The sequence below is a fragment of the Pseudorasbora parva genome, chromosome 8, assembly GCF_024679245.1.
Source record: "Pseudorasbora parva isolate DD20220531a chromosome 8, ASM2467924v1, whole genome shotgun sequence".
NCBI lineage: Eukaryota > Metazoa > Chordata > Actinopteri > Cypriniformes > Gobionidae > Pseudorasbora > Pseudorasbora parva.
In genome coordinates, this window is record NC_090179.1 from 39,393,705 (window position 1) to 39,405,876 (window position 12,172).

Genomic DNA, 12,172 nt, shown 5'->3' on the forward strand with positions numbered 1-12,172 from the left:
AGATGTGACGTGAGCCTCCTGTCTGACAGCTGTGAGTCTTCTAGTAGATGTGGAAAGTGAAAGCTGAATCATGTTGTTTAAATATTTTCTCCCGTTGCTTTTGGCTCACCATCGGCTTCTCCCCATTCTTCTCCCTTTGACTTTATCAGACTTTATGTCTCCACGTCCCCCCGACTGTCTCATAGACAGTAAAAGATTGCCTGCGAGCGTCTCCTCAGGTCTATACGGTAATATCTCAACTGTGCGACAGAGTCGCGTTGGTTATGACGCAATCGTTAGCCTATTTTTACAAAAACAGCTTCTACGGGGCGATAGTGTAAGACACAAGGTAATGGAGCCTTTTATGCATTGTCGTGTTTCTTTAGAAATAAACAATGGACAAATGGAGTCTTTAAACGCCTCAGATGTAAAGTTATTCACTGTCAAAGTGACTCAAAAATGAATGGGAGTCAATGGGATGCTAACAGCAGGTGATGGCTTGGTTAGGAATGGCCGCCCCTAGGGGTGGAACGCTTTCCGAGCGCTAGATTACCCCCTTGCTGTACATGCTCCGTATCGATCCACATCACTTGAGCCTTTTGCACACTGAACCTCATTGGTTCTTGCAGAAGCTCAAATGTGCTGTATAACACAAGAATAAACCTTAATAGATCTTGCAGAAAAATGTAAACTTTTTAAATTAACTCAAAATTAAATCTATAATTAAATCATAGAGCGACTGAGTCTCTTCAGAAAACTTGAGCAATCGAAATGCTTGATTAACTTTTATTAGTTTTAATATCTTTATTATGAACTTTTTAAAAGCATAAAATTTCAATTTGATGCTTTTAAAAAGTTGTGTAGCTGTCAGAAATCTCTTTTAGATTTAATTAAAATATCTTCATTTGTGTTCCCAAGATAAACGAAAGTCTTAGGGGTTTGGAACGACATGAGGGTGAGTAATCAATGACAGAATTTTATCCCTTTAATGCCAATAATTACTTTGCATTTATGCCACTTCTAAAAAAAGTAAGGAGACACCTTTTAAATTGATTGTTTTAAAATGCACTGTATTACTAATATAATCATTTAGCAATAAGATTGGATTTCGTTTCTATATTTATTCCTTATTAGTAATTCCTTAAAAAGAACAATAAGAGGAATTGGAACTGGAAGCGTTTAAAGGGTTAGTTCACCAAAAAATGGAATTGATGTAGTTAATGACTCACCCCAATGTCGTTCCTCACCCGTAAGACCTCCGTTCATCTTCAGAACACAGTTTAAGATATTTTATATTTAGTCCGACAGCATATCCAAGTGTATGCACACTTTACTGTCCATGTCCAGAAAGGGAATAAAAACATCATCAGTAGTCCATATGTGACATCAGTTAGTTAATTAGAATCTCTTGAAGCATCGAAAATACATTTTGGTCCAAAAATAACAAAAACTACGACTTTATTCAGCATTGTCTTCCGCGTTTGTTTTCAAACCTCAAATAAAGATTCAAACGGTCATGAATCAGCGTATTGACTTTGGATTGCGTGTCAAACTGCTGAAATCATGTGACATTGGCGATCCGAATTGAAGATCCGTTTGAAGCTTTATTTGAGGTTTGAAAACAAACGCGGAAGACAATGCTGAATAAAGTCGTAGTTTTTGTTATTTTTGGACCAAAATGTATTTTCGATGCTTCAAGAGATTCTAATTAACTAACTGATGTCACATATGGACTACTTTTATGTTTTTTTCCCTTTCTGGAAATAGACAGTAAAGTGTGCTTACACTTGAATATGCTGTCGGACTAAATATAAAATATCTTAAACTGTGTTCTGAAGATGAACGGAGGTCTTACGGGTGTGGAACGATTTTTGGGTGAACTAACCCTTTAATTATTTGCAATCCCCATCCCTACCCATCATACCGTAGCAAGCTCCCTTCTGAACTCCGTCTGCCCTTCTTCTTCCTCTCCATGGGTGAGGCTGACCCTATAGAGCCCTGTGGGGAAGGGGTTTCTCTGCCTTTGCTCCTGGCAGACATGCGCAAGTTCTTGCCCAGTTTGCCCAGGGTCTTGAGGGGGGAGACCCCCTTCATGCGTTCCAGCGTGCCTTTGATGGAGCTTCCCTTCCCCGAGCCTCCACGCCGCACCTCATTAGCCTCATTTTCATCTTCCTCATCCTCAAACGGGTTTCTGTCCCGCGGCACACGCCCATCCAGGAGTGAACCTCCGTTGCTTCTGGGCCAGTCCTCATCTGAGCCAGGCTCCTCAAACGGATTGTGGTTAAGACTCATTTTTCTGAGGATAAACTCACTACGTGTAGTCTCCAAATCCACGCTAAATCTGCCTCCCTTCAGCCGAGACGGGAGGTTCTTAAGGACTGGCATGGTTGCGCTTGGAGGATATATGCTGGAAGAGAGATAAAACAGTTAAATGCATATCTATCAGCATCACAACTACCATTATGAGCTGTGTAAGCCACTACAGATGCAATCTGCCTCTACAAACAGGAAATTACTGCCATGCAGTCCAGTACACTGGCATATATCCATGATGCTGGTATGAGCTTTCACTTTTTATGAAAACATTCCTTGAAAACAATGCACATAGAAATAGAGAGATTATGTATTTGTGAAACTGTTTATTTCAATTAATAGTGCATCATAATGTGGACTTAAACATTTGATTCATACACAAGGTGCTGGTCATATAATTAGAATATCAACTAAGGAAATCCCAAATTCAGTATTTCAATCATCAAAATTAAAAGAAATAAACATTTGAAATATATCAGTCTGTGTGTAATGAATGAATATGATATACAAGTTTCACTTTTTGAATGGAATAAAATAAGTCATAATAAATCAACTTTTTGATGATATTTGAATTATATGACCAGCACCTGTACAATGACTTGATTATTCCCCTTCTATGATGTTGTTTTCTATATTTAAATTAAAAAGACACTTTTGATGTTTTGGGGGGGCTATACAGTCCAAAATGTCAGGATGATATACAACTGTCCTGATATCAGAATTTAAAAAATGAATTTCTTGAAAAGAAACTTAGTAATTAGTTAATAATAAAACTAATTAACTAATTACTAAGTTTCTTTTTATTATTTCCTTTAAACAATTATTTTTAATAAACTATGTTACTACTTTTTAATATGTGAAAAAGTGCAAAATGTCCCAAATTAAACTGCGCAGGAGACTGACACTAAATTAAAATCCTAAATAAAGTTGTTATTTTTGTTTGTTTTTGTGCATAAAAAATATTATTGCCGCTTCATAAAATTAAGGTTGAACCACTGGAGTCATGGACTAGTTTAATAATGTCTTTATTACCTTTCTGGACCTTGAAAGTGTTAATTAAATAGCTGTCTATGGAGGGGTCAGAGAGCTCTGGATTTCTTCAAAAATATATTAATTTGTGTTCTGAAGATGAAAGAAGGTCTTACGGGTTTGGAACGACACGAGGAATTAATGACAGAATAAAAATTTCGGGGTGAACTAACTCCAAAATTAAGTCTTACACTCACATCGATTCAAGTTTAAATATATTGCCAAAAGTATTGTGACACCCCTCCAAATCATTGAACTCAGGTGTTCAATCACTTCCATGGCCACAGGTGTATAAAATCAATCACCTAGTCATCCAGACGCTTCGACAAACATTTGAAAGAATGAAAGAATGGATCGCTTTCAGGAGCTCAGTGAGATCAAGTGTGGTACAGTGATAGTCTGCCACCTGTGCAATAAGTCCATTTGTGAAATTTCCTCGCTACTAAATATTCCACAGTCAACTGTTAGTGGTAAAAGTGGAAGCAAAAAAAGAGAAACAGCAACTCAGCCAAGAAGAACAGTATGCAGAGAGCTTCATGGAATGGGTTGCCATGGCCCAGCAGCTGCATCAAAGCCTTACATCACCAAGTGTAATGCAAAACATCGGATGCAGTGGTGCTAAGCACGCCACCACTGGACTCTAGAGCAGTGAGACGTGTTCTCTGGAGTGACCAATCACGCTTCTGTCACCTCTGTCTGGCAATCCGATGGACAAGTCTGGGTTTGGTGGTTGCCAGGAGATCGGTACATCCATGACTGCATTGTAATGTTTGGTGGAGGGGCATATGGTGTGGGGTAGTTTTTTCAGGGTTTGGGCTTGGCCCCTTAGTTCCAGTGAAAGGAACTCTTAATGCACTCAATGCTCTTCAGCACACCAAGCATTTATGAAAATGTCATGCTCCCAACTTTGTGGGAACAGTTTGGGGATGGCCCCTTCCTGTTCCAACATGACTGCGCACCAGTGCACAAAGCAAGGTCCATAAAGATATGTATGAGCAAAGACGAACCCCGCACTATAGTGACCACAAATTAAGAATTTTTTTCCACAACATATTAATTCATGGCCACGTTATATTAATTAGCTTCTTCATAATAAATTACATTGTCGCCAGGTTGTAGAATTTTTTTTATTTTTTTTTATTTTGTTAAAATATGGCCATGAAAAGATTTGTCCTTTTCTTTGTTGTATTCTTTATTTGTCATTGACCCAGGTACTGCCCCTTTTAATTTGACTGATGTTTTGCACAGTTTTAAACAAACTCAGCAGCAGTATCAATAATGCAAATATTAAACAACACAGATAAGATAGATCTGACAGTTTTATTTAAAAGATTACTTATTTTATGATGGCAGGATCTGAATCACACCCTTTTGTTAATCTTGAAGACAATTATAATGAGGACTTTTGATATTGGGCCTGCCTATATCACAAGAATAATAAAACAAAATCCTATACTGAAAGGGATTCAATAATGACAGATGAGCCCAGAGAATGAAAATACATTTCTGGTTATGGACAAGTTGCCCAAAGTTTTTACATCTGACACTTAACGTCTTTACGCCTTAATATATGCAAAATCTTCTGTAAATAAACAAAAGGAGGCTTCAACTTCGAACTCTATTTCAAGAAAACATGTTTGCCTCTTTCAAAGGCTTCTTGGCTAGAATAGCCCCACTTGGATATTTATGGCTGGTGACAAACGGGGATAGGAACAGTGCTGAATCACATCCGGTTTGCTAATTTGTGAGCCTGTTGCATATGTGTGATTGTGTACTTCATGAATGATTAACTTTGGGTTAACGGTTGTCTACCTGGCTTCCTCTCAATGAAACCCACATTCTGCCATTTTAACAATTGTAAACAAGATATAAAAAATATATTAAAACAGGTTTCTGAGATCAAAGTCATATTCCATACAATAGCTTGGAGACCAATTTAAGTGTGTAATAGCCAACAAGCTTTAAATTCCTAGAGAGGGTCTATTGTTTGTGGCTTCCTACCTACCTCTTTTAAATAATTATGTCTGCATGATTTTTCCATATGGGTTACCTACCATTTAGGGCTTATTCTTTCATGATCATTCACTTTGCAAGACACATTTAATACACTGAAAAGTGTCTGATAAGGTATGTTTCTGTTTACTGTGTTTGTCCATATAATAAAGTGAAGTGGGAATCCAAACCAATATTTGATTGACTTTAATTGTATGCGCACAGAAAAAGAAAGTCATACAGGTTTGGAATGACATGAGGGTGAGTACATAATGACAGAAATGTCATTTTTAACTTGGCTGTCTCTTTTGTTGAATCACCAGTGAGATGTAATTATTAGATGAGAATGACACTTACAGCACATAGCAAATGGAGTGAATGAGGAGGAGAAAGTTAGAAGTTAGAAAACTGTTAACTGCTAAACAATAGTGTTAATTTATGCTTGAACCATAAGGGAATTAACAAGTTATGAGTTACTAACAAACAATGTGACTGAAAAGTCTCACGGCTTCAGAAATTGAAGTTCGACTGCAGATCATCCTCTCTCAGTATTCCCACTGAAATTCCAGCCCTAATTATAAACCTTACAGTCGAGCCAATATGGAACGTCAAGTTAGATCACTGGGTAAGATACAAAAGCCATACTACCGCTTTCCCAGACCAACTCCTCTTCCTGTCTCATACAGGTACTGGACAAAAGGGACAAGCCCCCCGCATTACAGCCAATGGCATTGGTATTACATAAGACGGTTATAAATTCAAGAAGAAATCAGCCAGATGAGCGATATCACTGTATTCTGTAAAATCTAGTTAATAACCAGCAGATTGCCACGTTAGAGGTATTAAGAGATGTCATATTAAATTGCAACCATATTTCATGAAGTGATATAATGTCAGTATACCACTCTACTACCAAATATTTTACCTTAAAATGTACTGATTTCTGACAACCATAATAATTCAGAAAAATATAATAAATCAGAGTTCATCATAAGTGGCCTGTCCAAAAACATGACCAATACTCATTTATATATACGGTGCATAGCGTCATACAAACCTAAACAAATCCCAAAAAGTTGACAAACTGTACAAATTGTGAATAAAGTTAAAAATTTCAATATTTTATTCAGAATACAACATAGATGACATATCAAAGCCCCTCTTCTTTTTATAACAGTCTGCAAACGTCTGGGGACTGAGAAGTTGCTCAAGTTTTGGAATAGGAATGCTGTCTCATTCTTGTCTAATACTGGCTTTAGTTGCTTTGTCGCATCTTCCTCTTTATGATGCGCCAAATGTTTTCTATGGCTGAAAGATCTGGACTGGCGGCTGGTCATTTCAGTACCCAGATCCTTCTTCTACGCTGCCATGATGTTGTAATTGATGCAGTATGTGCTCTGGCATTGTCATGTTGGAAAATGCAAGGTCTTCCCTGAAATAGACAACGTCTGGATGAGAGCATATGTTGTTCTAGAACTTGGATAAACCTTTCAGCATTGATGGTGCCTTTCCAGAAGATGATATGGGGTTGCACTCATGCAACCCCATACCATCAGAGATGCAGGCTTCTGACCTGAGCGCTGATAACAACTTGGGTTGTCCTTGTCCTCTCTAGGCCGGATGACATGGCGTCCCAGTTTTCCAAAAAGAACTTCAAATTTTGATTCGTCTGACCACGGCACAGTTTTCCACTTTGACACAGTCCATTTTAAATAAGCCTTGGCCCAGAGAAAATGCCTGTGCTTTTGGATCATGTTAAGATATGGTTTCATTGTAAGACTATGTTTTCTGGAAGTATTCCTGAGCCCATGTTGTGATTTCCATTACAGTAGTGTTCCTGTATGTGATGCAGTGCCATCTAAGGGCCTGAAGATCACAGGCATCCAGTATGGTTTTCCGGCCTTGACCCTTACGCACAGAGATGGTTCCAGATTCTCTGAATCTTTGGATGATATTATGCACAGTAGATGATGATAACTTCAAACTCTTTGCAATTTTTCTCTAAAAAACTCTTTTCTGATTTTGCTCCACTATTTTCGCTGCAGCATTGGGGAATTGGTGATCCTCTGCCCATCTTGACTTCTAAGAGACACTCCCACTTTGAGAGGCTCTATTTATACTCAGTCATGTTACCAATTGATCAAATAAGTTGCAAATAGTTCCTTCACCCGTTCCTTATATGTACATGACATCTTATATGACATTTCAAAATATCTCACTTTCAACATTTGATGTTATCTATATTCTATTGTGAATAAAATATAAGTTTATGAGATTTGTAAATTATTGCATTCCTTTTTTTATTCACAATTTGTACAGTGTCCCAACTTTTTTGGAATCGGGTTTGTACACACAAAGTATTAAACATAAAATAATGCAATAAACATGAAGTAAATAACAGAAAATTTAACATAAAACACCTGAATGCTAATTGCTGATAACACATATTTAAATAAATTAAAATTTTTGTCACACAAAGACTTCTGGGAATGTTCAATTTTCAAAATGCTGGACTTTTAAAAGTGTGCAAAGTCCACGGTTGCAGTTAGGGCTGCACGATTGATAGAAATTAAACCACACGCAATTTGGCAAAGGCTGTGTTTTTTATGCGCAGCTTGCCAGTGAAGCATGGCTCTGTGATCAGCAGTAAATGCTGCTCCGTCTGAAAGCCAGAGGGCGCTCTCACGCCGAAACTCCAATTGTACTGCCCCGGAAAAGTCCAATAACTTCCAGGAAATCCTTATGGGCTTTATACTATCTGTAGCTGAATAAGCTGAAGATTGAAACGCTATGATTGATTAAACTTGACTAATAAACACACGACTATGACAATATATATGATTTATCTGAGTTTTTCAAACCTTCTCTGGTATTTCATGATAATAAAGTATAATATTTATACTTCAATGATAATCAACATAGCCTTTTTCACTCTATAGAATACTATGAAATAATTAGTTGTGTGCCTTATTCTGTGTAAGAGCCACATCATCTGATGCTCATCTGGCGTTATGAAGAGTGTGGAGTAAAAACGTGTTATTAAATGTTGTCTTTTGCCGCACAAAGCTAAATTGGTTTAAACGCAATTTAAGGTTAATTGTGATTACGTGTTAATTGTGAACGTTCTCAAATTAATAATTTATTAGTTGCACGCTGGGGAGTTATTGTAGGGACATCGGCTGTGTCTTAAATCGCCCCCTATAGCCAGCCATTTGTAGTGTTGTCCGAAAGCATAGTGGACATTATTGAGTGCACTCAATAAATCACCTAATGCACCGCAATAATGAGTGTACAGCTGATGTCTGTTTAATGGCTAGACTAGAGAATACTAATGCACTGTGATGGTCGCACGCCAAATGAATTCCCACATCTGACCTGAAGATGGTGCTCCCACAGCTCAATCATTCATCCATTTTCCAAACCGCTGGTCCAAACAGCACAATATCATGCAGGTATACATACATTTTTTATTTCATAATTAAATTGTTTTAGTAAAGGACAAATGTAAATTGCGAACCCGCCATGGTGCATGCGCAACTGGCTTTTGAAGGGAACGGGAGATAAGACTCTGATTGAATTATTGCATGTCATGCCCAAAACACACCCATGACTCATTAAGAGACTAGGCACAACCCTTTTGGACCATGCGCCGGGCGTGCCAGGCGTTCGGTCCGTCGTTAAACTTGCAATAGTGGATTCGGACACAGTTTAAGTGCACATGTGCCATGCTCTTCATACAATGCACTCAGATCGTTAAAATAGGGCCCTTAGTGTCCGAATTCACTCAATCGATTTCATTCACTCCTTTAAGAGTGAAATAATGAATCAGAGTATGGGGCGATTTCCAACAAAGCCATTGACTTTACATTTTCATGCTCTTAAACATGATGCAGAACAAAAAACACTGATTGGTTTACATGTCAGTCAGATGGTTTCTTGGGGACTCCTTGGCCAATGAAAGCTGAGATGGAGTCCAGACCTTCTTCCATCAGTCTGAAGGCCTGGCTGCGAAACTAGGATATGTATTAGCATTGATTGTGCTTTTTCAGGAAAAAAAAGACAACATTTTTGTGCATTTTGGTTTGTGTCAAAGATGGCTTCTGGAGAATGCTAAAATACCACAATCTTAGATGCATCAGCTTAGTCTCACTTTATCCGCACCATAATCCTCCTCAACTGCACCCACTATTTCAAAATCTTGCAGAACCACAGACTGCAGTGCCAGTGAGGGTCAAAGTCTATCATCTTGTCTCTTAGAAGGGATGGGCAATGAGTTACGCAGAAGCGGAGGGAGGACTGGTCTTAATATATGACAGACAGAGGAAATGCTTCTGTTGTAGCTTTGGTTTCAGGCTCTGGTTAAAGGAAAAGCACTGGAATGTTGGAGAGAGCCAAAGACAACCTCCATATGACTTTCCCCAAGGTGAAGTTTCAGTGCTCCTACAAAATCATGGGGCAATGCAAGATTGTGATCTCTAACAAGTCCAGTGAAAGTACTGATTATACATGTTTTAACTGGTTAAATGTAAGAGCTATGTTGAGCAATATTACTGATGATGGATGGATGGATAGATAGATAGATAGATAGATAGATAGATAGATAGATAGATAGATAGATAGATAGATAGATAGATAGATAGATAGATAGATAGATAGATAGATAGATAGATAGATAGATAGATAGATTTTTGTAGGCACGTCACTGAAGCCACAGATTCACTTTAGGACTGAAGTGTTAAAAGGGTCCCTTGCGCCATCATTCATCACCACTATATTAGAGATGAACTCAAAACAAGCAAAGCATTATATGGGCACCGCAAGGTCAGATTACTTGTTTTGACGTAACTAGCACTATCAAATCTTAGTCGACCATCTTGACATTGGAATATGCCCTGCCATAAAGGCTTGTGCTTTTCCAGGACATTATCTTTTACCTGAGAGTAAATCTTTAACTTTACACCAGGAGCACAATGTTAGATGACCTTATATGATTGTCTGTGAATGAGGATCTTTCTTTTCTTTCTTTTGTAAAACAGGAAGGATAAATATTTTACTTAATAAGCAGGAAGGGGAAAGTATTAAGTCAGCTAGTTTAGACTTCAGTCTAACTCTTTTTTATATATGGTCATGTGACGAGGTTGCAAAAATATGTGTAAATAAGGATTAGATTGAAGGACAGAGAGGACAGGATTGGGACAACTAAGTAGAAATTGCATTCAGGTCAATTTAACTCATGTGAGATGTAGAAAATATTAGTTTCATTCAAAGAAATTGACTTACAACTGTTCAATACAGAATAGCGTTAAGCATTATCGCCCTTTAATTATCTTTTTTTATTTTTTTTACTGGATATTAATAAAACTAGACTATCACATCATTCATTTAACAGTTCTATAACCAAATCCAGAGATTGAAACAATAAAAACGCAGTGTTATTGTATTTTTGCGGCGGTAAATTCTGGTGGTTAACATGGTTACAAATTACACAAGAGCTAAATAAACGCCGAGGGAAAGTTTAGCACTTTATAATAACAAAGAGAAAAAAAACTTACGGAGTCCATGTCGGTCTGTCTTCATGTCAGGAACGAAGAGTAAAAATATTTAAATGCAATAATGCGACGTCAATTCAAATCGAGGAACGTCCCACTTATGCCTGTCAGCACCACCGCTCAGAGTAAATGACATGAGCTGCTCAGTCAGGACTTTTACTTTTCGTTTGTGGGCAGGTCCAAGAGCTGCACAAGAGCATGTAAACCGCAATATAAAATATATACATATATTTATATATATAAATATATATAAAATTGAACAAAATACATCTATGAATAAAATGACATTTAATTAAAATAGAAAATATTACTACTACTACTACTTTTATTATTTTAAGAATGTTCAAAAGGTGCCTAGAGGTTCTCCAAAAGGACTTCAAAAGTGTGGCAGTCTGCCACAAGTAACTTTTCATTACAGTGTGTGTGTGTGTGTGTGTGTGTGTGTGTGTGTGTGTGTGTGTGTGTGTGTGTGTGTGTGTGTGTGTGTGTGTGTGTGTGTGTGTGTGTGTGTGTGTGTGTGTGTGTGTGTGTGTGTGTGTGTGTGTGTGTGTGTGTGTGTACTTTTTTGTATTACATTGTGGGGGAACCAAATGTATAAACATAATAAAATATGTTTTTTTGAAAATGTAAAAATGCAGAATGTTTCCTGTGATGGGTAGGTTTAGGGGCAGAGTAGGGGGATAGGATGTACGGTTTGTACAGTGTAAAATCCATTACGCCTATGGAAAGTCCCCACAATTCACAAAAACACAATGTGTGTGTGTGTGTGTGTGTGTGTGTGTGTGTGTGTGTGTGTGTGTGTGTGTGTGTGTGTGTGTGTGTGTGTGTGTGTGTGTGTGTGTGTGTGTGTGTGTGTGTGTGTGTGTGTGTGTGTGTGTGTGTGTGTGTGTGTGTGTGTGTGTTTGTCTGACATAAATGGATATGTGGTTTATTTAACGGGTCATGGGCCATTAAAAATGACCTGTGACCTCATAGCTCTTATATTTTTGCCCCAATTTAACATTTTATATTTGACAAAACAATCAGGCAGCAGACGTGCCAAAGGGAAGTCAGATAAATGCATATAAATTTTATCTGAACAATGGAAATCGCTCTGGGGTGCGTCATGGGGGCACATTGCAAATGAACAAGACCTGAATAAAAGAACGCAAGCATGTTGAAAGAATGTGAGCTTCCAGACACTTGTTTTCTTAAGTATTATGAAATCTGTTTTCTTCAACAATATGATAAACAGTACAGAAAAGCTTCTTCGCTGATGCATAAACAAAGGATTGCCATGAGTGTCACGCCTCCCATGAGCCTCAGGGGCT

At 37.9% G+C, this 12,172-nt stretch overlaps 1 protein-coding gene across 2 annotated transcripts in view; it reads right to left on the reverse strand.

The window, feature by feature from the left end:
* exoc3l2b (exocyst complex component 3-like 2b) overlaps nt 1-12,172 on the reverse strand; it is a 61,212-nt gene that overhangs the window by 43,534 nt on the left and 5,506 nt on the right. Inside the window, exons 1-2 of one of the 2 annotated variants that reach the window (XM_067451211.1) lie at nt 10,866-10,988; nt 1,904-2,386 (exon numbers count right to left, since the gene is read on the reverse strand). In XM_067451211.1, coding sequence (XP_067307312.1) covers nt 1,904-2,364 — 461 coding nt within the window. In that variant the 5' untranslated portion in view covers nt 2,365-2,386; nt 10,866-10,988. Of the gene's footprint in view, nt 1-1,903; nt 2,387-10,865; nt 10,989-12,172 lie in introns of those variants that run through there. The other variant, XM_067451212.1, reaches the window with a different exon arrangement.